This window comes from Pituophis catenifer, unplaced genomic scaffold (assembly GCF_029215685.1).
Source record: "Pituophis catenifer annectens isolate HBS135680 unplaced genomic scaffold, rPitCat1.0.hap2 SCAF_6, whole genome shotgun sequence".
Taxonomy (NCBI): domain Eukaryota; kingdom Metazoa; phylum Chordata; class Lepidosauria; order Squamata; family Colubridae; genus Pituophis; species Pituophis catenifer.
The window spans coordinates 9,035,319-9,056,178 of record NW_027256886.1 but is presented as its reverse complement, the minus strand read 5'-3'; the positions used below and the strand labels follow the sequence as shown (position 1 = coordinate 9,056,178).

The 20,860-nt window shown below is 43.1% G+C and overlaps 1 protein-coding gene across 1 annotated transcript; it reads left to right on the top strand.

Annotated features, from left to right (window-relative positions):
- The first annotated feature begins 1,424 nt into the window (after positions 1-1,424).
- On the top strand, positions 1,425-19,677 carry TTC14 (tetratricopeptide repeat domain 14). Its single transcript, XM_070945728.1, has 12 exons — positions 1,425-1,570; positions 3,557-3,681; positions 4,952-5,151; positions 5,405-5,489; positions 5,590-5,719; positions 8,026-8,178; positions 9,125-9,196; positions 10,692-10,811; positions 10,902-11,024; positions 13,581-13,698; positions 15,463-15,572; positions 18,191-19,677. The coding sequence occupies exons 1-12, from the start codon at positions 1,425-1,427 to the stop codon at positions 19,140-19,142; spliced, it is 2,334 nt and encodes a 777-aa protein (XP_070801829.1). The 3' UTR covers positions 19,143-19,677.
- Positions 19,678-20,860: the final 1,183 nt, after the last annotated feature.

Genomic DNA, 20,860 nt, shown 5'->3' with positions numbered 1-20,860 from the left:
AAACTCAAGGCCCGGTGGCCAGATCCGGCTCACGGGGTGTTTAGATCTGGCCTGTGGGGCTGCCTTGGAAACAGCAAAGGACTGGCCCACGGTGCACGCAGCCCTCCAGAGCTCCGTTTTTGCTGGCAGAGGGTTGCAGGAGGCCGTCTCAGCCGAAAATGGAGCTTGGGTGTTATGGAATGATGGGACCAAACAACATTCCTGGGTCAGCCAGAGACAGTTTATTGCGCAGTTTCAGAACCAGATTTGTATCTGCAATTCTGAACCAAGAAGAGCTCTGATACAACTGCTTTTATACATCTCCAAGACAAAGGATTTTGCGAGCACAGCAGTTTTCCATATATGGTTAACATACATTTGTTACATTATAATTGACACTTTCTAATTACTAAATTCCTTCACTATTTTCTAGTTCATAAGATTATCTTAGCTAAACAACCTTCCTCAGTTCTGTGTTTGCTGATGCGTAGATTCATGACTGTTTTGGATAATAAGTAACTTTTTGTTTCATATGGATGTCTTTGCATCCTTGACAGCTAGGCCCCTCAGAAGATATATATTACCAAGAATGGAATTTAGCTGATTTAGTGTAATCTCTAAACAAGCACATTTCTTTCTTATAATAATGTGAATAAAGAGGGTCCTTCAGTGTTCATATATCTGACCCTGTACTATTCCTACATCATTCACATTACGGGAACCCATTTTTGCTGGCAGAGTACTCAGGCGACCACAGTGAAGAGAAAGACTCAGGCCAACACGAGTGCCGTCAAGCTGGCTACATCCACCCTGGCCACACACACCCCGCCCCCCCTTCCAAGATTTTGCAGGCATTCTGCTGGAAACCGATTGTGTTTATTCCCAAATAATCCCCAGTCTTGCTCCGTTCCTAGTGACTTTCCAGGCATATCTGTTTTTTTGTTGTTGTTGACTCAACACCTTACTTAGCCTTCCCAGATCAGCCAAAGGCAGGGAAAGGTGTTGGGCATGATTTCAATCATTAAGTCCTTTGCCTAATACACATTCTTTGCTGGCTGGGGAATTCTGGGAGTTGAAGTCCACCAGGCTTAAAGTTGCCAAGGTTGGAGACCCCTGATTTACACCACCCTTGGCAGCTTGAAAAATGTCCGGACTTCAACTCCCAAAGTTCCCCGGGCTGCATGAATAAGCACAAGAAACGCCCAATCTCCCTGCTTTCCCCCGCCCCTCAGGCCTCTTCCGCCCATTCTTAGTCAGCTCCGCCTCCCTTGGATAGCCCGATAAGGCGCATGCGTCAACTCTTGCTCGAGGAACGGGGAAGGGACGGAAAAAGGGAAACGCTGCGAAAGGTTTAACTTCCGGGTCAAGGCGTTCCGTCTGCGTGAGGGGGAGGAGCAGCCGCCGCCGCCGCTGAGGGTGCAGCGGGTGGGCGGTCGTCTTGACAGATGGAGCGGGACTTGCTTCGCCAGGCACTGGGCTTCCACGGGCCGCCGCTGCTCTCCCTGCTCCACGCCGAACAGCAGGACAATCCCGACTTCGGCGGCCTGCTCCCCCCGGGCGGGGCCGGCCTGGAATCGTTGTCGTCAGCTAGGTGAGCCGAAGTCTGCGGCCCCGCCCTCTCCGTGGGAGGAGGGGGCGTGGCTTCGCCGGAGGGGGCGTGTCCTTGAGAACGTGGGGCGGAGCGTGCTTAAGAGACGAGTCAGGTCTGCTCTTGGCGGCTGCTTTGCTTCCCTTGAGTGGGGTGGGGGCGGGGGGGGGCAATTGCCATTCTCAGCCTTTTTTGGAGCCCTCGCGAAGTGAGGGTGCCTCTGATCATATGCAGAGCGCAACGTCTGTCCCCAGCTGTGCCTCGCCTTATATGGACCCGCAGGACTGGCAAGGGACTCTTCTTCACAGGTAACTCAGGTAGCATCTCCTTATTGTCCCAAAGGTGCTTTTTCTTCTTTTCTTTTTCTTTGCAGGAGGCAACTGTAACAGTAAACAAGAGCTGGAAGGGACCTTGGAGGTCATCTAGCCCAACCCCCTGCTCACGCAGGAGACCTGTACTAGGGATTCGAACCACCGAACTGCCAACCTTTCTGACCGACAAGATTTTCTTGTTTTTTCTTTGAAGACGTTTCCCTTCTCATCCAAGAAGCTTCTTCAGCTCTTGACAGGATAGTGGGGAAATGGAAGGATTTCTACTCCTTGCAGGCAGACAGCTGGTCATTTGCCTCCTTTTTTTTTGAGGGTCGTTGAAGCACTTGGAGGTTTATCTGTGTCCTCGGTGCTTCAACAACCCTCTAAGACAGGGGTGGGCAGCTATGGCCCTTTTATGACTTGTGGACTTCAACTCCCAGAATTCCTGAGCCAGCCATGTTAGCTCAGGAATTCTGGGAATTGAAGTCCACAAGTCATAAAAGGGCCATAGTTGCCCACCTCTGCTCTTAAGAAGTGCTTTCAAGGACCCTCTAAAAGGATGCAAAGGACCAGCTGCCTGCAAGGAATATAAATCCTTCCCCACTATCCTATCGGAGCGGAAGAAGCTTCTTGGATGAGAAGCAAAATGTCTTCAAAAGGAAAAACAGTCCGGTTGCCTCTTGAAAAGGCACCTTTGGGACAACCATGACTTGCATGACTGAGAGTCTCTACAGACTTTTAGCTATACAATTTGGGGTGAACACCTTCTGAATGGTGTGGGAGTAGGAATGGATTTCCAGAGGAAAAACTGCAGACTACAGGAACCTGAGTAGTACTCAGGCGACCCTGAGGACACAGATAAACCTCCAAGTGCTTCAACGACCCTCTAAATGGATGCAAACCAGCTGTCTGCAAGGAGTATAAATCCTTCTGTCCCCCACTATCCTGTCAGAACGGAAGAAGCTTCTTGGATGAGAAGCGAAACGTCTTCAAAAGAAAAAACAAGGAAGTCCAATTGCCTCCTGAAAAAAAAAAAGAATAAAATCACCTTTGGGACAACAGTGACCTGGATGACTGAGAATCTCTACAGACATCCCCTTATTAGGTGTTTTTAAGGTCATTTCACCGAACCTGCTTTCAAGCAGCCTGCTGGGAACTGACAGAGGTTTCCATTTTTCCCCATTGTTTCCTTTCTTAATTTAGATATGTGATAGTTAAAATCCAGGACCCTGAATATACGTACGTACAAAAAAAATAGTCCTTGACTTACGACTGGAATTGAGCCCAGAATTTCTGTCCTTAAGTGAATTTTGTCCCACTTTATGACCTTTCTTGCCACTATTATTAAGTGATTCACTGCAGGGGTTAAGTTGGTGAATCTGGCTTCCCCCTTTGCTTGTCATGGTGCCAAACAAAAGCATATGTTTTGTGCAATTCTGAATGCCTGACTAGGCATTCTTCTCCAGATAGCTGGATATGAGACAGTGTGTTTTGAGGGCAAAGCAAAATAAGTAGATTTATAATTATGAAGAAACAGCTATTTGGAATCTACCAGAAGCAGCATAACAATGGTTTTGAATAGGATATATTTCTTTTCATAGTTATGCTTTGGTTATCAAATAAATCGCCAGGTCCTTGGCAAAGCATGTTTTTATGGATATGTTTTCTTCTATTTCAGAAAAGAAAGAGGGATTGAAAATATTGAGATTCAACAATTCATTTCAAAAAAAGCTGATCTTCTTTTTTCTCAATCTTGGAAAACAAATGTGACAATAGTAAAAGATGGAAATGAAGAGAATGAAAGTAAGAGAATGACGTCAGATGATGGTTTGACACGTTTATGAATGTGCATCTTTTGAGCAGTGCTTGGAATTGGAGATGTAAAGATCTAAAAAGATAAACGTTGGAGCATTTCACAGGAATTGAATCAACTGAATTGATACATAAATCTTAGGAAGTATAGATAGTAGACCGATAGTAGAAATCTCTATAAAATTGTGATTTTGTAATATACAAGCCCTCTGTAATGGTTTTGGCTATTTTTTTTATACTTTTAATTCTATTTGATAGAATTAAGGTATTCTAGGTAAACAAGGAATACAGATATTCCTTGTTTAACGACTATAATTGGGACTGGCAATTTGGTTCCTAACAAAGCAGTCACTAAGTAAAATGACGACTGTGCTTAAGATTTTCACCTTTCTTTTATTTTACAGACCTGCTAAGTTTGTAAATGTGAGAATTGGTTGTAAAGTAATTTTTTCATTACTGTTGTAAATTCAGATGGTTGCTAAATGAGGACTATCTGTACGTCTGTCTACCTTCCCTACTACCTACATACCTGCCTGCCTGTCATTGTAAATCATTCAATTCCCTTTTGGAATTGAATGGCGTATAATTTGCATAAATAAATAAACTATGATTCTCTTCCCCCCCTCCCCCATTTCTTCAAATTAGAAATATAAAGTATAACTTTTGCCTGTTTATTTGGGTGTTTCCCCCTATCATTATTATGTATACTAACTTTTCTTGTAGCTTTTCCAGTGCCACTTGTAAGGAATACCATTTAGATTCTGCAATAGGAGTGGACTAATTTTTAGATTCAAAAGCATTTGTGCCATTGAAAATAGAATCAAGTTCATAATTTGAAATATTGTCAGTTGTACTATGTTCTTAATCCAGTAATTAGAAAAATAAAAAAAGGAAAGGTAAGAATTTAGCTAGATTAACTCAGAAGTTTTATCTGCTTCCACAGTGAGTTGGTAGATGTCTTTATAAAAGTCAGAAGCAGATCTATTTCAGCAGTACGTATTATTTGTTATATTTGTATTCGTCTTCCCCAGCAGATTTTCAAGATGATTGGATAATGCGCTCTAATGTTTTTATGTAATGGCACATTCCATAGTTTCAAAGCACGTCCGTTCAAAAGTGAACTCATTTAATTCAATAGGATTGAATCTCAGTGCGATTGCATGTGATTTGCGTCCATGACCGTTACCATTTAAATTATCTGGCAATCCCTGTAGTGTTTCGGTATTTAAAACTGTTTTTTTTTAATTCGCATCTACCAAAGATTGTTATGCTATTATGCCACCATTGGAGCAGTTTATGGAAATCCCTAGCGCAGAGAGGCGGGAGCTCTTTTTCCGGGATATCGAACGCGGTGACATCGTGATTGGAAGGATTAGTTCTATTCGCGAATTTGGCTTCTTCATGGTGCTGTTCTGCCTGCGAAGCGGCGTAGTGCGAGAGATAGCAGATTTAGAAATCACGGTAAGTCAGAGATTTTATGTTCTGACCCAGCTCCCCAAATATGACAAACCCTCTGAAGTTACCTCAAAGATTCCTTTATTAGGCGGACCAGCAGTTATCCACTCAAACTTCGGAGTTAAAAATCCAGCTTTTAAAACATTAGAAAGTAATACTCCCGCATAGATGTCCTGCAAATCTTCAGTATTTCTTTGTGAAATGAGACATGAGTATGTCTATCCCTAATTTTTTTGGAATTACATGTTTTCTATTTTAGGCGCTTTGTCCATTAAGAGATGTGCCTTCCCAAAGCAGCCATGGGGATCCCTTATCATATTATCAAAATGGTGACCTTATCCAAGGCAAGTGTATATCATCGCTCTTAGATTTGGCCCTAAAGTATATTTTACGTTGTTTTCTGCTCTTTAAGTCTGGTCTTTTTTTCCCTCCCGTTTTTAATAGCTGCAATCAAGGATATTGATCGCTACCATGAAAAGCTCAGTGTATCACTGCACAAGTCTGCTTTATCTCCCAGCTTAGCAAATACCAAATTAGGAGTCATCAGCTCTGAAGATTTGCCTGTGCATTACAGGTAGGAAATGGAAATGAGGTGTACTTTTTTGTGTGATTTAAAGAAACCTTTTTATTATATACAGGTGATCCTTGACTTACGACCACAATTGAGTCTCAAATTTCTGTTGCTAAGCAAAACATTTATTAAGCGAATTTTGCTGTATCTTGCCAAACTTAAGTGGATCACTTTACAGTAGTGGCCAAAATTGTGGAAATCTTTTGGGAAAAGTGTATTTTTGAGGGTTGATGGCTAATAACACCACTTTTTTCTGGAGTTTCAAGATAATCATATTTCACTGCTGGACTGTCCTGGGAATAGCCCAGACCTTAGCCCATTTGAAAATCTATGGAGCTGACTAAAGAAACTTGTTAGTCAGAAGCGACCCAGCAATAAAACCCAGTTAATAGAATCTCATTTCTATTGTCACATTCCTTTGGAGCTTTGGATGGCCCCTGACCTTCGCTCGTTCTGCCGCGATTTGAAGACCTGGTTGTTCCGCAGCCTGGACTAATGGGGGGTTTCTTAATGAATTTTAAATTGCTTTAAATTGGAATTTTAATTTTATATTGGCTTTTAATGAGGAACTGTGCATCTTTACCGTTGTGAGCTGCCCTGAATCCTTGGAGATGGGGCGGCGTATAAATTGCATTATAACTTATAAATTATAAATTTAACTGCCTTCTGAGAGAAGTACATTACAGGTAGTCCTTGACTTACGGTCTGTTGTTTAGTGACTATTCAAAGCTACAACAGCACGGAAAAAAAAGTGACTTGTGATTCTTTTTCATGCTTGCAACCACTGCAGCATCCCTCTGGTCACATAATCAAAATTTGGATGCTTGGCAACTGGCTCATATTTATGATGGTTGCAGTCTTCTGACAAGCAAAGTCAATGAAGAAGCCAGATTGACTTAACAACCCTATTAACCAACTTAACAACTGCAGTGATTCACTTAACAGCTGTATCGCTTAGCAACAGAAATATTGGATTCAGTTGTGTTCGTAAGTTGAGGACTACCTGTAGTTGATTTTTGAGACACTACAATATATCTAAAACAGGGTTTCTGTTCTGACCCAGTTCCCCAAACACGACATACCCTCTGTAGTTAAATCAATGATTCCTTTATTAGCACCAGCAGCCCCCGCAAAAAGTTTCTCTTTCACCGCAGGCTAAGAAGTCTGTCTGGCAGGGAGAGGAATAGTTGTCTGCCACATCTATTCATCTCTGCCCCCTGCCTTTTATCCCCAGAGCTAGGGTGGGGCTTCGCTAGCAGCAGTGGCTCTTCCGTCCCAAGGATCGACCCACAGATTTCCACTGTTCTTCTCTCCTCTGCCTTCTGCGCATCCGTTTATCAGGCATTGGACCCAGCTGTTCCTCTTCTTCCTCATCAGCCACCTCCAGACCTGGGGACCATTGACTCTCCATCTGAGGGCTGATGGACGGCCCAGGCTCTGCCTCTGTCTCTCTCTCTCTCTGCCAGCTTCATTCCCTCTTCCCCCTTGGAGCTCTCAGGTTGCCTTGATGCTGACCCTCACTCCCACGCTGCCTCCTCAGCTGATTCGACTGCTGGAGGGGGCAGCAACTGACAGGCCACCACAGTTTCCCAAAGTGGTCACTATCGACCTACATGGACCGATGGGATTATTCAAGAGTTCAACAGTTATTTTGTAGCACTATTAAGGAAGTATTTATTAATGTATTTTTGTCATGGTTCCGAGGAATGCTCCCAATTAGTTCAAGGCTGTTGCTTTTTCAAAGATCTTGTTTATTGGGTACAACATATCGGCACGTTCAAAAATCAAGCCAACTCAGAATAGTTCCCCCGCTTTGGTATAATTAAAAGATAGATTCTGGCCACCACCACCCCTTTGTGTCCCAGATCACGTTAGCCTGTCGGTACTCCCCTCCTGCCGTTGCTAGGATATGCTGGGTCAGCTTCAGCTCCCATGAGCCTTATCAGTGTTATGTCTGGCACTCTGAAAGGAAACGTTCTACATTCCAAAAATCTCCCTCCCACCCCCCCACCCCCCCGCAAGCACGGCAACTGAGAAACGAAACAAGAAACTTTTATGGCTTCAGTTAGAGTCGTTTCAACTCTAGAGTCGTTTTCATATCATAAATGTTTTGTACGTCTGGGGAACATTGCAAAATTTCCTGAAGGGGGTCAGTGAGTGGAAGAATTTGGTACCGCCGATCTAAAGAGGGGTGGACTTTATTACAAATCTTTTCGTTGGTATTTCTTCTTACGTTGGTAATGCAAGATGGAACAGAGAAAATACTGTTTTATCTCAGTTCATGATTGTCTTTTTGTTTGTTTTTTCAGGAGGAGTATTGACATAGCCAGTAGTTTGGAAACTTACGAGAAAGTTTTGCATAATTCTTTGGGCTTTGCCAATCCTGCTATAGTGGAGTTCCTAGGAAGCAAATTAGGACTAGAGGAATCCAGCCCCCCCTCCTTAATGAGAGGACTACAAAGGTATATAAATAACAACTTAACCGAAAAGTAATTCCTTCAACGAGGAGTTGGTTAAAAATGACATTTCCGTCATTTGCTGGGAAAAGAGTGCCAAAAAAATTTATCAGAGTTAATCACTATTTCAACTATACTACAAGACAAAGCGAGTTTGCATACCACTGAAAGTTGAGCATAATCTAATCGGATGGAAACACCAAATGTAAGCTAAATTTGGCTGTTTGGTTAACATTCCTGACTGTAAGGTAAAGGTAAAAGTAAAGGTTCCCCTTGCACATATGTGCTAGTTGTTCCCGACTCTAGGGGGCGGTGCTCATCTCTGTTTCAAAGCCGAAGAGCCAGCGCTGTCCGAAGACGTCTCTGTGGTCATGTGGCTGGCATGACTGAATGCCAACGGTGCACGGAACGCTGTTATCTTCCCACCAAAGGTGGTCCCTATTTTTCTACTTGCATTTTTTACGTGCTTTCGAACTGCTAGGTTGGCAGAAGCTGGGAGAAGTAATGGGAGCTCACCTCGTTATGCGGCACTAAGGATTCGAACCGTTGAACTTCTGACCTTTCAATCGACAAGCTTAGCATCTTAGCCACTGAGCTACCGCGTCCCTCTTCCTGACTGTAGAATTAGACAATTCCTGAGTATAGTGGCTCATGTGATGAGGACACTGGCTTGGAGGTTAACAAGCCTGTGTTTAAGACCTGAGTGCTGCCATGGGCCTGGGTGAATTCCCATCCTTCACTCTAGCTCTTGCCAGGGACATGAAAGGAGCCTCCAACTGGGCATCCGCCAGGCAACAGTGATGTCACTGGTTAATCCTTGTAACCCGGAAGTGCCTTAATGCTTCTGACACAAGTGTGATGCGAGACAACTCCAGTAGATTTGTTATTTATTTGGACAGGTTATAAAGAGACTAATTGATTAAACATTTTGTTTTTGTTTTTTTTCCCCCAGCAAAAATTTCAATGAAGAGGATTTTGCTGTTGCGTTAAGGAAAAGACAATCTGCTTCGTGGGCCTTAAAATGGTACACACACCTTTGTTTTCATTACAAGATAGTTCTAGAACAGAGGTCTTCAAACTTGGCAGCTTTAAGACTTGTGAACTTCAACTCCCAGAATTCTCCAGCCAGCTATGAGAATTCTGGGAGAATTCTGGGAGTTGAAGACCACAAGTCTTAAAGACCCCAAAGAACGCAGCACACACAAAGTCCGTACAATTAAGGACTACTACTGAGCTTTCTTAGTAGTTGTTCGAACACAAATACAGTTTAAATCAGTCTTTTCTGAACAAGGGCTGTTAATTCAGATAACCGTAATCTTACTGTGGTTGGCAGAATGCCCAGAAGCAATTTGCAGGAAAACTGATAAGAGAGAAACAAGAGCCGAATCAAACTTTTCTGGAATCAAGACGTGAAGGAATATGAACGAAGTTGTTTCCTGCAAATTGCATCAGTCGTCCTTCCTTAAATAGGCTAGGGGAGTGGCCAATTAGCCCCAAGCCTTACTCTCGAGGAGACCTCCTCCTGAGGAGCCACTCCTGCCTTTTAACCAGCTCTGCGTGCTCGTGCATCGAGAAGAGGCTCCTCCTCTTCTTCCTCTTCACTTATGGAAGCTTCTGGGGGTTCTGAAGGCCCTGGCTGAATCCCTGCCTCTGGCACCACATCTTCTCCAGCCTCCTCATTGTCTGACTCGAGCACCAGCTGCACAGCACCAGCCTCCTTGCTGTTGGAATCAGCTACTAACTGCACAGACTGCTGACGGGCCACAACTTCTTGTTCTAGAAGTTGGGAAAGAACCATTTTCTTCTAGAGCAATAAAAGCATTGCCTGAATTTTGGAAGCAGATAACGGTTTTATCATTCAGCCATATTAAAGGTTTATGTGGTGCTAAGGGTGGTATTACAGGTAATCCTTGACTTACAATCGTTTGTTTAGTGACAACGGCGCTGGAAAAAGTGACTTATGATTGTTTTTCTCACTTACAATCATTGCAAGCATCCCTGTGGTCACTTGATCAAAATTAGGATTCTTGGCAACTGGCTCATTTATGACGACCGGGGTCATCTGGGGTCGTCATAAATGCCCTGGGGTCATGGTGATCACATTTTACAACCTTCTGACAAGCAGCCTGATTCACTTAACAACTGTGGCAAGAAAAGTTGCAAAATGAGGCAAAACTCAACTGTCTTGCTTAGCGATGGAAATGTTGGGCTCAATTGTGGTCTTAAGTCAAGGACTACCTGTACTTTATTAGCAGTAATTTATTGTTCAGTCTTTCAACTGTAGGCTAATGATAAACACTAAATAATTCCTCAAAGACCCTCCTTGTTTCTTACTGTCTTTTCTGAATTTTGGTTTTTAAATAGTTTTGGGGAAAAAACCCTGCAAGTCTGATAGAGAAAAGCAGTTGTAAAATTAATGATTGGCATTTGTTTTTAATGTCGTGATTAATTAACTTGCGTTCTTCATAAAGGTATTTGTTGGTTTATTGAAATCTTAACTTAACTAATTTTATTTTTAGTGTAAAAATTGGTGTTGATTATTTTAAAGAGGGCCGCCATGTTGATGCCATGAATGAATACAACAAGGCATTGGAAATAGATGCCCAAAATGTTGAAGCCTTAGTAGCCCGTGGAGCACTGTAAGTATCTTTTTTATGTCTGCCACCCAATAATTTCACAAGCCAGTGAAAAGTAGATATACTTACAGGTATTTTTTTTTCTTCTTCTAGCTATGCAACAAAGGGAAGCTTGAATAAAGCAATTGAGGATTTTGAAATTGCTTTAGAGCAGTGCCCCACACACAGAAATGCTAGAAAATACCTTTGTCAAACGCTTGTTGAACGCGGAGGCCAGTAAGTGTTGCCTTGTGTTTTTTTTATCGTTTTTCCATTCCGTGCATTTTACGTTTTTCTTTCCCTCGTCTATATTTTTATGCCTGGTTAAAGATAAAGGACAACTTGGGTAGACCTGTGTGTGGAGCTAATTCAGGAGCACAGCTTGGTGTGAAATCATCTGTTCACCTCCCCACTTATATCTGCTTGCGCTGTTTACCGCCATCTGTTTTTGCGCTTCGAAATAAAAACAGCTTTCTGATCAGCAAGCCGGTTAAGCGTGGGCTGGTTTGCATAGCAATGAAGTGGATATAGAGGTGGCTCCAAAATTGTGCTCATCGGTGTTTCCCCTATCAAAGTAGTATTGAGTAGATGCCAAAAGAGCCTGGATCCTGTAGCCTTCAGGAGGGTTTATTCATGAAGGAGATAAGGAGGAATGTTAATCAGGTTTTGAGATGCAGCAAAGTTGGTTATGAACGTAACAACTTCACTGGGTCAGGCTGAACTCCACCGTAGTCTGGCTTTGTGTTTCTTTCAATTATCAACTATATGCCTGTAAAGTGCTTGGAGGTAGGAGATATAGCCTACTCCTGCTGTTGCTTTTTCCCAACTAAAGTATCCCAAACATTCATATCTTTTTTTTTTTTTTTTTTTTTGTAGTGAAAGCGTTTTGAGACATATGTTCATTGTTGCTGCCTTTTCTGCATTTTTCCAGCCCTGTTAACCATCCTATATCAAAGGCAATCATTACTAGGTTACACACTGCTCTAGATGTGACTATTCCATCTGTCAGGGCCAGCCTGACTGGAACAGTGATAAAGCTGACACAAAGCTGTCACGAAGCAAAAGTGTCTTTATTTTCTTTCCTAAATAGGCAAGTCACATTAAATGCATTAAGCCATGTGAAGTCAGCGCTGGGAGCATCCGCCTTCCAGCGCTGCCTTTAATCCTACGGACCCACCCCCTAATTAGCCATGGTTATCCCCCTATTATCCCATTTCCTCTTATGTTAATCCCCCGCCAGCATCCGGCATAGGTGGCCATGGTTTGTGCCGAGCCATGTTCCGTCCGTCCGATCCGATCCGACCTTCCTCCCCACCCCCCAGTGTACAGAACCCTGCCAGTCTTGTAACGGCCCGTCAGCTGTGCTGTGGTGGTCTGTCGCCTGAGACACAGCTGTGGAACAGAGTAGTGGAGCAAGGGTTTCCCGTCTCCACCCAGGTCTGTCACTGATCATCTGGGACCAGCTGAGAGGCGCAATAGCTCTCCAGCACCTCCCATACAGTGGTAGGTGTCATCCCGGCCGGTTGTTACTGTCCCTGCCGTTGCGACGGCTGGCTCCCTCACCTCATTGCCCTCCCCCACATCAGTGGCAAGCCCGGGAGCTGGGCTCGACACCATCATTTTGTAAAAGGACATTATGTTGTTGGCAGTTTTATTTTTAGTTCCTTTTCTTAGTTCCTTTCTTAATGATTTATCTGAATGGAATGTGGATGCTTCACAGCTGCCGAACACGTCTTTATTCCTCTATCAAACATCCTAACCCCAAATCTTTTCCCTGGTTAGGTAACTGATAGCTGAGATCCCTTGACACTCGTTTGGTAATATTGCATGTGAAAATGAATTTGGAATAGTAGTTGATGAATACAAATTTCAGGTAGCCCTTGACTTTCAACAATTCAGTGATCGTTCGAAGTTTCAACAGCATTGAAAAAAGTGACTTACGACCGTTTCTCATACTTACGACCGTTGTGGCATCCCCATAGTCATGTGATCAAAATTCACACATTTGGCAACTGGGTTGTATTTATGACGGTGTCCCGGAGTCATAGGATTTCCTTTTGCGACCTTCTGACCATCAAAGTCAATGGGGAAAATAGATTTGCTTAACAACCGTGCAACTAACTTTAATAACTGCGGCAATAAAGGTCATAAAATGGGACAAAACTCGTTTTAACAAATGTCTCGCTTGGCAGCAGAAAGTTTGGGCTCAATTGTGGTCGTAATTCAAGGACTACCTGCACCGCATTGCAATACAGGTAGTCCTTTCCTTACAACCATTCATTTAGTGACTGTTCAAAAGTTACAATGCCACTGAAAAAAAAGTTACTTACCACCAGTCCCTGCACGTATGACCATTGTAGCATCCCTACGGTCACATGATTTGGGTGCTTGGCAACTGACATATATTAAAACAGTTACAGCTTCCCTGGGTAATGTGAAATCACATTTGTGACTTTCGTAAAATTGGTTGCAATTCACTTAACAACTGCCTTGCTTAGCAATGGAAAGTCTGGTCCCAATTGTGGTCGTAAACTGAGGACTAACTGAACATCTGTGTTTTGTTTTGTTTTGTTTTTTAAAAAGAGAGTTTGCAAATTTAAAACAGAACAGCCACAAACCTTCCACATTACAGGAGTAGATCCATCCTATTCCACTTTGTCCCTATTGAGGTCTGAATTGCATTCTAGGTCCCCATCCGAAGAAAGGTTGAGTCAGGCTAAGAGAAGAGCATTCTTTAAAATGTATTAAGCGTAAAGCACTTCAGGTTCATGTGCGCTTACAATCATTTGTCAGGTTGGAAGAGGAAGATAAGTTGTTGAACGCCGAGAGTTACTACAAGAAGGCTTTAAACATAGATGAAAGCTTTCAAGAAGCTGAAGAGGCCTTGTTGAAGCTCCGTCAACAGATACAGGTGATTCTTTACTTTCTGTTAGTTGACTAAAGTAAATTGCCAATGTCATACTCAAGAAGCAAATTACGTGTTGGACTTTCCCCCCCACCCCCCTCTGGTCTGCAATCCCTTGTGCCTGAGGAAGCGTTTTGTACTAGTCAAAGCTAAATTGTTTTTTTTTTTTTATCTCACGTGGCCTTGGTCAGGGACACCTGACGGAGCAGGCAAGCGGAATACACAGCCCTGAAGCATTTTAATCGTGGGCATAATATGGTTTATAAAGATCTGTGATCTACAGAGTTAACTTTTGGCATACCTTCAAAAATTGAGCCATGGTGGCACAGTGGTTCGAGCGCAGCAGGCTACTTCCGCTGCCTGCCAGCTGCCTGCCAGTTTGGCAGTTCGAATCTCATCAGGCTCAAGGTTGACTCAGCCTTCCATCCTTCTGAGGTGGATCAAATGAGCACCCAAATTGTTGGGGGCAATATGCTGACTGTAAACCGCTTAGAGAGGGATGTAAAGTGGTATATAAGTCTAAGTCGGGTGGGCAACCTTAAAACACTCAAAGAGCCACAAAGGTCCTAATCAGAAGCCCCCCATCAATTCTGGAGCTGACCGGAAGTCCAGTTCCCCCCACCATAGAGTCTCCTCCTAGCGTGGCATCCTTTTTCCTCTACCTGTCCTAACCGAAAGCCCTATCAATTGTGGAGCCGACCAGCGACAGGGAGCCACAGCAGAGGGATGAAAGAGCCACATGTGGCTCCAGAGCCGCAGGTTGCCGACCTCTGGTCTAAGTGCTATTGCTACTGCTGTTTATTAACCAGGATTTTGTGGATCGGAGGTTTTATTGTTGTTAATTATTATAATGCGTATTGGAAAGAGGCCGTGGGTCAACTGTGTATGTGCCTGTCTGCAACGTTTTCTGTGAGGTGAAGAGAGGTACATGTGAGAAGTGTTAAGGGGTCATGTCTTTTTATCCACAAATTTTTTCCATTTAATGTGACAGCAAAAAAGTAATGGGTGAATGGAAGTGTTTGAATATAAAAAAAGGGGATAAAATGCCCACTTCTGCTCTGCTTTCCTTGGTGGGGGTCCAGTAGTTAGAACGTCCTTCTGAGCACGCACATACAAGGCCTGGCAGGGTGTTCTCCTGTAATACTGATGATACGTTTCTCTCCAATGCATTTTCCTCCGAACTGGAACTGTTGCTGCTGTGTCTGACCTCTCTGGTGCTGCTCATCACCAACAACCCCTGTGGAATACGATTCCGTGTGTAAACTGTGCATCAAACTGGGCTGTGATACCGTTGCCACATGGTTTGTATTCATACATGGCCCTTTTCAATTCTGTTTTGATGGGAATTGCATTTTACGTCTAAATTCAAATAATGGCACATTCCTTATTAATTTCTGTTCGGTTGATTATTCTTTGTGACCAACTATTTTCCTGGTTGCCATATTAACCTTCCATTCATACTTCCCGGATTGCTAATGTTGGGTTACGGGATACCAAATAACCTGTACTTTTTTTTTCTTCTTCTCTTTTGCCTTTTAAAATTTGGGCTACAAACTACAACATGAACTGTAAATACCATGCTCATTCATTCCTATCGCTTAACCATCCTTTGTAATTATTTTTTTTTCCTTTAATATTTCTATTTTATTTTATTTTATTTGCACATGGTTCCTTTGGGATCTCTGTAAATTTTGTATGTTGCGGGTTGGGATGGGACTCATTTGTTATAACTTGTTAATACCATATTTTTGATGTTGGGATTTAAAAAAGAAATCTCTGGAAATTAGAGAGAAACAAGCTGCAAAAGAAGAGAGGCAGAAAGAAAAGAAAGTAGAAACAAGTGCAGAAAAACTGCGTAAACTCTTAAAAGAAGAAAAAAGGTAACCTGTTTTAATTTATCTAGTGTCTCATACCTACCTGTGTGTGTCCATACAGCTTTTCTTACATAAACCATAGAGCAATCTGATGCTGTAAGTATAATAACAATTCACTGTTGATGCTGCTTTTTTGTTTTCTCATGTGATATTTTTTCCTCAAATGTTTTTTTTATTTATAAAGAAGGTACTGCAAGCAATTTACTTTACAATGAAAGAGTAGTTCTAGGCAGTGGTGAAATGTAAAATTTGTTACTACCGGTTCTGTGGGCGTGGCTTGGTGGGAAGGGGTAATGTGACTGAGTGGACGTGGCCAACTTTTTTTTTTTTTTTTTTACTTTTAAAAGCATTTTTTCTACCTCTTCGACCAAAGAGGTTGTTAAAAAAATGCTTTTTAAAAACCTCTGACGATCAGGCAACTCAGCTGGGATCGTCAGAGACTTTTAAAAGCATTTTTTCTACAACCTCTTCGGCCAAAGAGGTTGTAGAAAAAATGCTTTTAAAAATAAAATAAAAAAGCCTGATGATCGCGCGACTCAGCTCGGCACGTGGGGGGGAGGGATTTTTGCTACTGTTTCTCCGAACCACTCGCTGCCATCACTACAGGATTGGGAGATCTGGTCCGAACTGGGAACATTTCACCCCTGGTTCTAGGGCAGTGTTTTTCAAACTTGGCAACTTTTAAGATGTGTGGATTTCAACTCAGAAATAATAGCAGAATTAATTTCTTCTCTTGCTGCTTTGTACATATGAGAGTATAATCACTTGTACTGAAGAGTGGAATGGGACAATTTACCACAGCCAACTTGCTGCGGCCAACTTGCCACAGGACAATTCGCCATGGCCAACTTGCCATTGGACAACTCACTGCACTACAATCTAACCATTCTATTTACTTATTTCAAATAAATGAAAAATTATTTTAATTTTTACCATTCGCATATCATTCTGTCCCTCCTTTTGCATCCATTCTTTAATGATTCTATTTCACCATTTCTTTGATATTGGCGTAACTCTTGTCCCGCAGCGAGTTGTCCTGCATCAGGTTGGCCATGGAAAGTTGGCCATAAAAAGTTGGCTATGGCGAATTGTCATAGACCCCTGAAGAGCCATGGTGGTACAGTGGTTAGAATGCAGTACTGCAGGCTACTTCTGCTGACTGCTGGCTGCCAGCAGTTTGGTAGCTCAATCCCGACCAGCTCAAGATTGACTCTGCCTTCCATCCTTCCGAGGTCAGTAAAATGAGGACTCATATTGTTGGGGGCGATATGCTGACTCTGCTTTACAGCTCTCTAAGCGGTTTACAATGTGAAGCGGTATATAGCAATAGCACTTAGATTTATATACCGCTTCACAGTGCTTTATAGCCCTCTCTGAGCGGTTTACAGAGTCATCATTTCGGCCCCAACAATCTGGGTCCTCATTTTACCGACCTCGGAAAGATGGAAGGCTGAGTTAACCTTGACCTTGTGAGAACTGAACTGCCGAACGGCTGGCAGCCGGCAATCAGAAGTAGCCTGCAGTACTGCATTCTAACCACTGTGCCACCATGGCTCTTATAAGTCTTTATTGCTATTGCTATTGCTATTGTACTGAATATCAGTACAATACAGGTATCAGTACAATACAGGTATCATGGAAATTGTTGGGTTGCACACTGGCTAATGTACAGATAGTCCTCAGGATGCATCCATACTAGGCATGTCTAGTATGTACATATGTATGTATGTATATGCAACATTACAATGTAGTTCTGGTCTCTGATAGGAAATGTTGATCTTATGATAGATTCTGTGTAGTAGAAAAATATGAAGTCTGTGGTATCCTTGATGCTCTCTGAGCTTGGTTGTTTAATTGCAGATGTTTCATTACCTGACTAGATAACATCTTTAGTACTGGTGAGTGTGTGGTTTGCTCCTTGTTTATATATAGTAGCTTGTCTTGCCAGTGTTGGAGGTGTGACTTCCTCTTTGGTGTTCCTTAATTAGGATATGGTGTTCTGCTTGTTTGTTGTTAATCCCCGCTTATCTGGGTATTGGCTGCTGGAGGGGATCTGTTCTGGCTTTTTGTTTTGTTTTACTCTGAGTTTTTTAATTGTCTGTTTTGAATGATGTGTAAACATGGTTTATTTCTATATGTATGTTGATAACTGATATGTCTGAATGCTAAACTTCCAGGAATTCTATAGCACTTTTGAATTAAGCTTGTTCTAGGATGCTTAGGGTAGCAGGGCAAGCTATTGTCTATAAACAGGGAGCAAACCCAACACTCAATAACACTGATGATGTTACCTAGTGGGGTAATGGAATGTCTGTAAGCAAGCAAGCAAGCCCAGAGTGCACCAAGGACTCCACAGTTCAACCCTGAGCTATGTGTACCCTCTTCTACATGAAGTCTAGTGGTAGTAGTTGGGTTTTCAGGTATGCCTGCCTGAAAACTTTTAAAACTAACTTGTATACTCATTTAGTTGAAAGAAACCCAGAGTTTTGCCCTTCTAGTCAAACAATGTCCTCGTATTTTTTCCTATTGATACCCAAACTTTTGTTAGCTCAGCAGCTGAAACTTTCGCACATCCCCATTGTGAAATTTAATCGCAGTGCCTCATGATGAATTAAAACTTTTAGGTTGAAGAAGAAAAGAAAAAAGTCAACTTCCTCTTCGTCCTGTGATCCTTCATCAGACGAGTCTTCTTCCTCCTCCTCCTCCTCCTCTTCCTCCTCCTCTTCCTCTTCCTCCTCCTCTTCCGATAACGAAAAGCGTAAGAAAAGGAGTCGGAACCGGTCTGAATCCTCCTGCAGCTCTAAAAAACACACCTCTAGGATGTTTCCCCATCCGAGCGGGAAAGAGGACAGCTATTCCCCTCCCGCCAATACCTCTGCTTCTTTCCTTAACCAAAAGCACGAAGTGGAAAAATTGTTAGCGAGGCAAGACAGGCTAGCCAATCAGAAACCCGAGGTAAGGAACAGAGAAGGGGATTGCGCGTTTTTAAAGATGTATGCCGAAGATGACCTCTGTGGAGGTAAGTTTGAAGATTCTAGAGATTCCCGCCATCACTCCAAGACTTGGGCAAATAGTAGTAGCAAGATTGAAAGACAGAGTAGATCAGACCGAGCTTTGTCTAATAGGAGGGATAGCACGGGCTCCTACCACAGACAAGCTGATGACAGAAATAAGGCAAGTGATTCAGGAAGGCTGGAAAAAGAACCGGGCAGGAGGGAAGGTTATCACAAGTTCAGCCCAAGCCAAGCCAAGTACTCCACGTCCCCCACGGGGTCGGATTACTCTTCCAAATCCGCCGAACGTTACAAACAGTATACCAGTCGATGGATGAATGAACCTAGTAGATACAATGTGGATGGTAGAGCCGAGGCGGCCAAGGGTAAATGTGAGAAAGAATCCAAGAACAGGGAAAGAGACGCTCCAAGGGCCAAAGGAGGAGATGAGGAAGCTTTGCTGAACGGGAAAGAACCATTAGGCAGTGGTGCTAAAAAACAGCTGCCTCAGAACTTACTCAATATATTTAATCAGATTGCTGAATTTGAAAGGGAAAAAGGAAGCAAGCAGAAAAATCAGTGAGTTGAAATATTAAGTCCAGTGCAGGAAAGCATCTGCTCTTAATCACTTGGCAAGTTTATATTCTTTTAAATTTTTCATTTAAATTTGCTTGTTAGATATTGATTTAAACGGGGGGTTGTTCATCCTTGGCAAATTTTAAGATTTGTGGTCTTCCAACTCCCAGAATTCCTCAGCCAGCGTAAGAATTGCCTGGGGAATTCTGGGAGTTTAAGTCCACAAGTTTTTATGGTTGTCAAATTGATAAATATGCAAGAGTTGTATTTTTTTTTCCAATTGAGTTTCTTATGCTGTTAGGGTATTAAGGTACGGTGGCATGCCTGGCTGAACAACGTTTAAGGCTGCCACCTGTGCTATCTGGCATCAAAATTGCACTTTAAAACATTTCCCCACCCCCCTCCACAAGGTACAGATGACTGTTACTTTGTACTGTTAATAATATAACCATGTATTGATAAAATAAATTAATTGAAAATATTTTAATGTATATCATCAATGTATATAGTCTGTCTTACTATTAAATTTTTTTACAAAAATATTACTGCTCCCCAAATTTTAATTCAGAACTTGCAAAAATAAAAGTATGTGATAACGGCAGTTATGCCTGGCGTAAGCCTCTGTTAACGCTAAAGGCCAAAGGTTTTGTGTTCAAGTGTTTTTATGTGTTGCTTCATTCCTGTACATCTCATGTTTTCCCAACTGGTATTCACTGACAGAACAGAAGAGACAAGGAGTCAGGTTGGCTTGAATAAGGAAAGCCTCTAAAATGCCATGTGGAGTTACTACTGGCAACCAGGGGTGGGCTTCAAAAATTTTAGCAAGGGGTTCTCTGCCCGGTTGTTGGGTGGGCTTGGCCATGGTGGGCGTGGTCTAGTCAGCCTCCTGCATCATGGCGGGGGGGGAGCGGGTGTTTTGCCCCCCACCGGGCTCCAGAGCCTTTCCTTGAACCTCCGGGAGGGCAAAAACGGCCTCCCCAGGCTCCAGAGGCCCGTTTCTGGCCTTCCCAAACTTCCGGTAAGCCTGTTTTTCGCCCTCCCCAAGCCTTCACGCGCACCCTGCATTTACCTGCATCCAAAACGGGCCACATGGGGACTCCTGGGAGGGGCGGGGTGGGTGGGGCCAGCCAGGAGTGGGATTTGGGAGGTTCTCCGAATTGCAAAGAATCTTAGCTAGAGGTTCTCATGAATCCCCAGCAGTCCACCCCTGCTGGCAACCCCTAAGGAGGATAGTTGGGAGGTTTGGAGTGATAAGCAATACAGGAGGATTGACTGAGAGAGGGAATGCAGTTGGGCCGGGGTGTCAAACTTACAACCCGCAGGCCGGATGCATCACACGCTAGCCACGCCCACCGTTTTAGCAAAAGGGGAAAAGGTCTTGATACGTCATGTGTGTCAGCCTCCTCTGGAACCACCTGTGCTTCGCCGGAGTGTCAGAAACTCCTCGACAATGTGACGACATGGCAATGCCAGTTTGACACCTGCGGTAGGGTGACCCAGATATATTCAATACATAAATGCTACAGGGAACTGGTGCTCTGCTTGGATACGAAGCTCAAATAGGGCTTTAAATGACTGTGCTCTGGAATAGGCCCAGCAACCTTTAGTAAGTGTGAACAGTAGTTTTATTTTGCTTTTAGAAGATGTGGTATTTTGGAGCAAAGCCAGATGATGTTTTAAGAAATTCATGGCATAGAAATCCATGGTAGATCTTACTTCACCCAC

Coding starts and splice junctions, on each gene's coding strand:
- TTC14 (XM_070945728.1), top strand. CDS start 1,425: ATGGAGCGGGACTTGCTTCGCCAGGCACTGGGCTTCCACGGGCCGCCG. Junction 8,179..9,124: donor TTAATGAGAGGACTACAAAG/GTATATAAATAA, acceptor TTTTTCCCCCAG/CAAAAATTTCAATGAAGAGG. Junction 11,025..13,580: donor CTTGTTGAACGCGGAGGCCA/GTAAGTGTTGCC, acceptor ATCATTTGTCAG/GTTGGAAGAGGAAGATAAGT.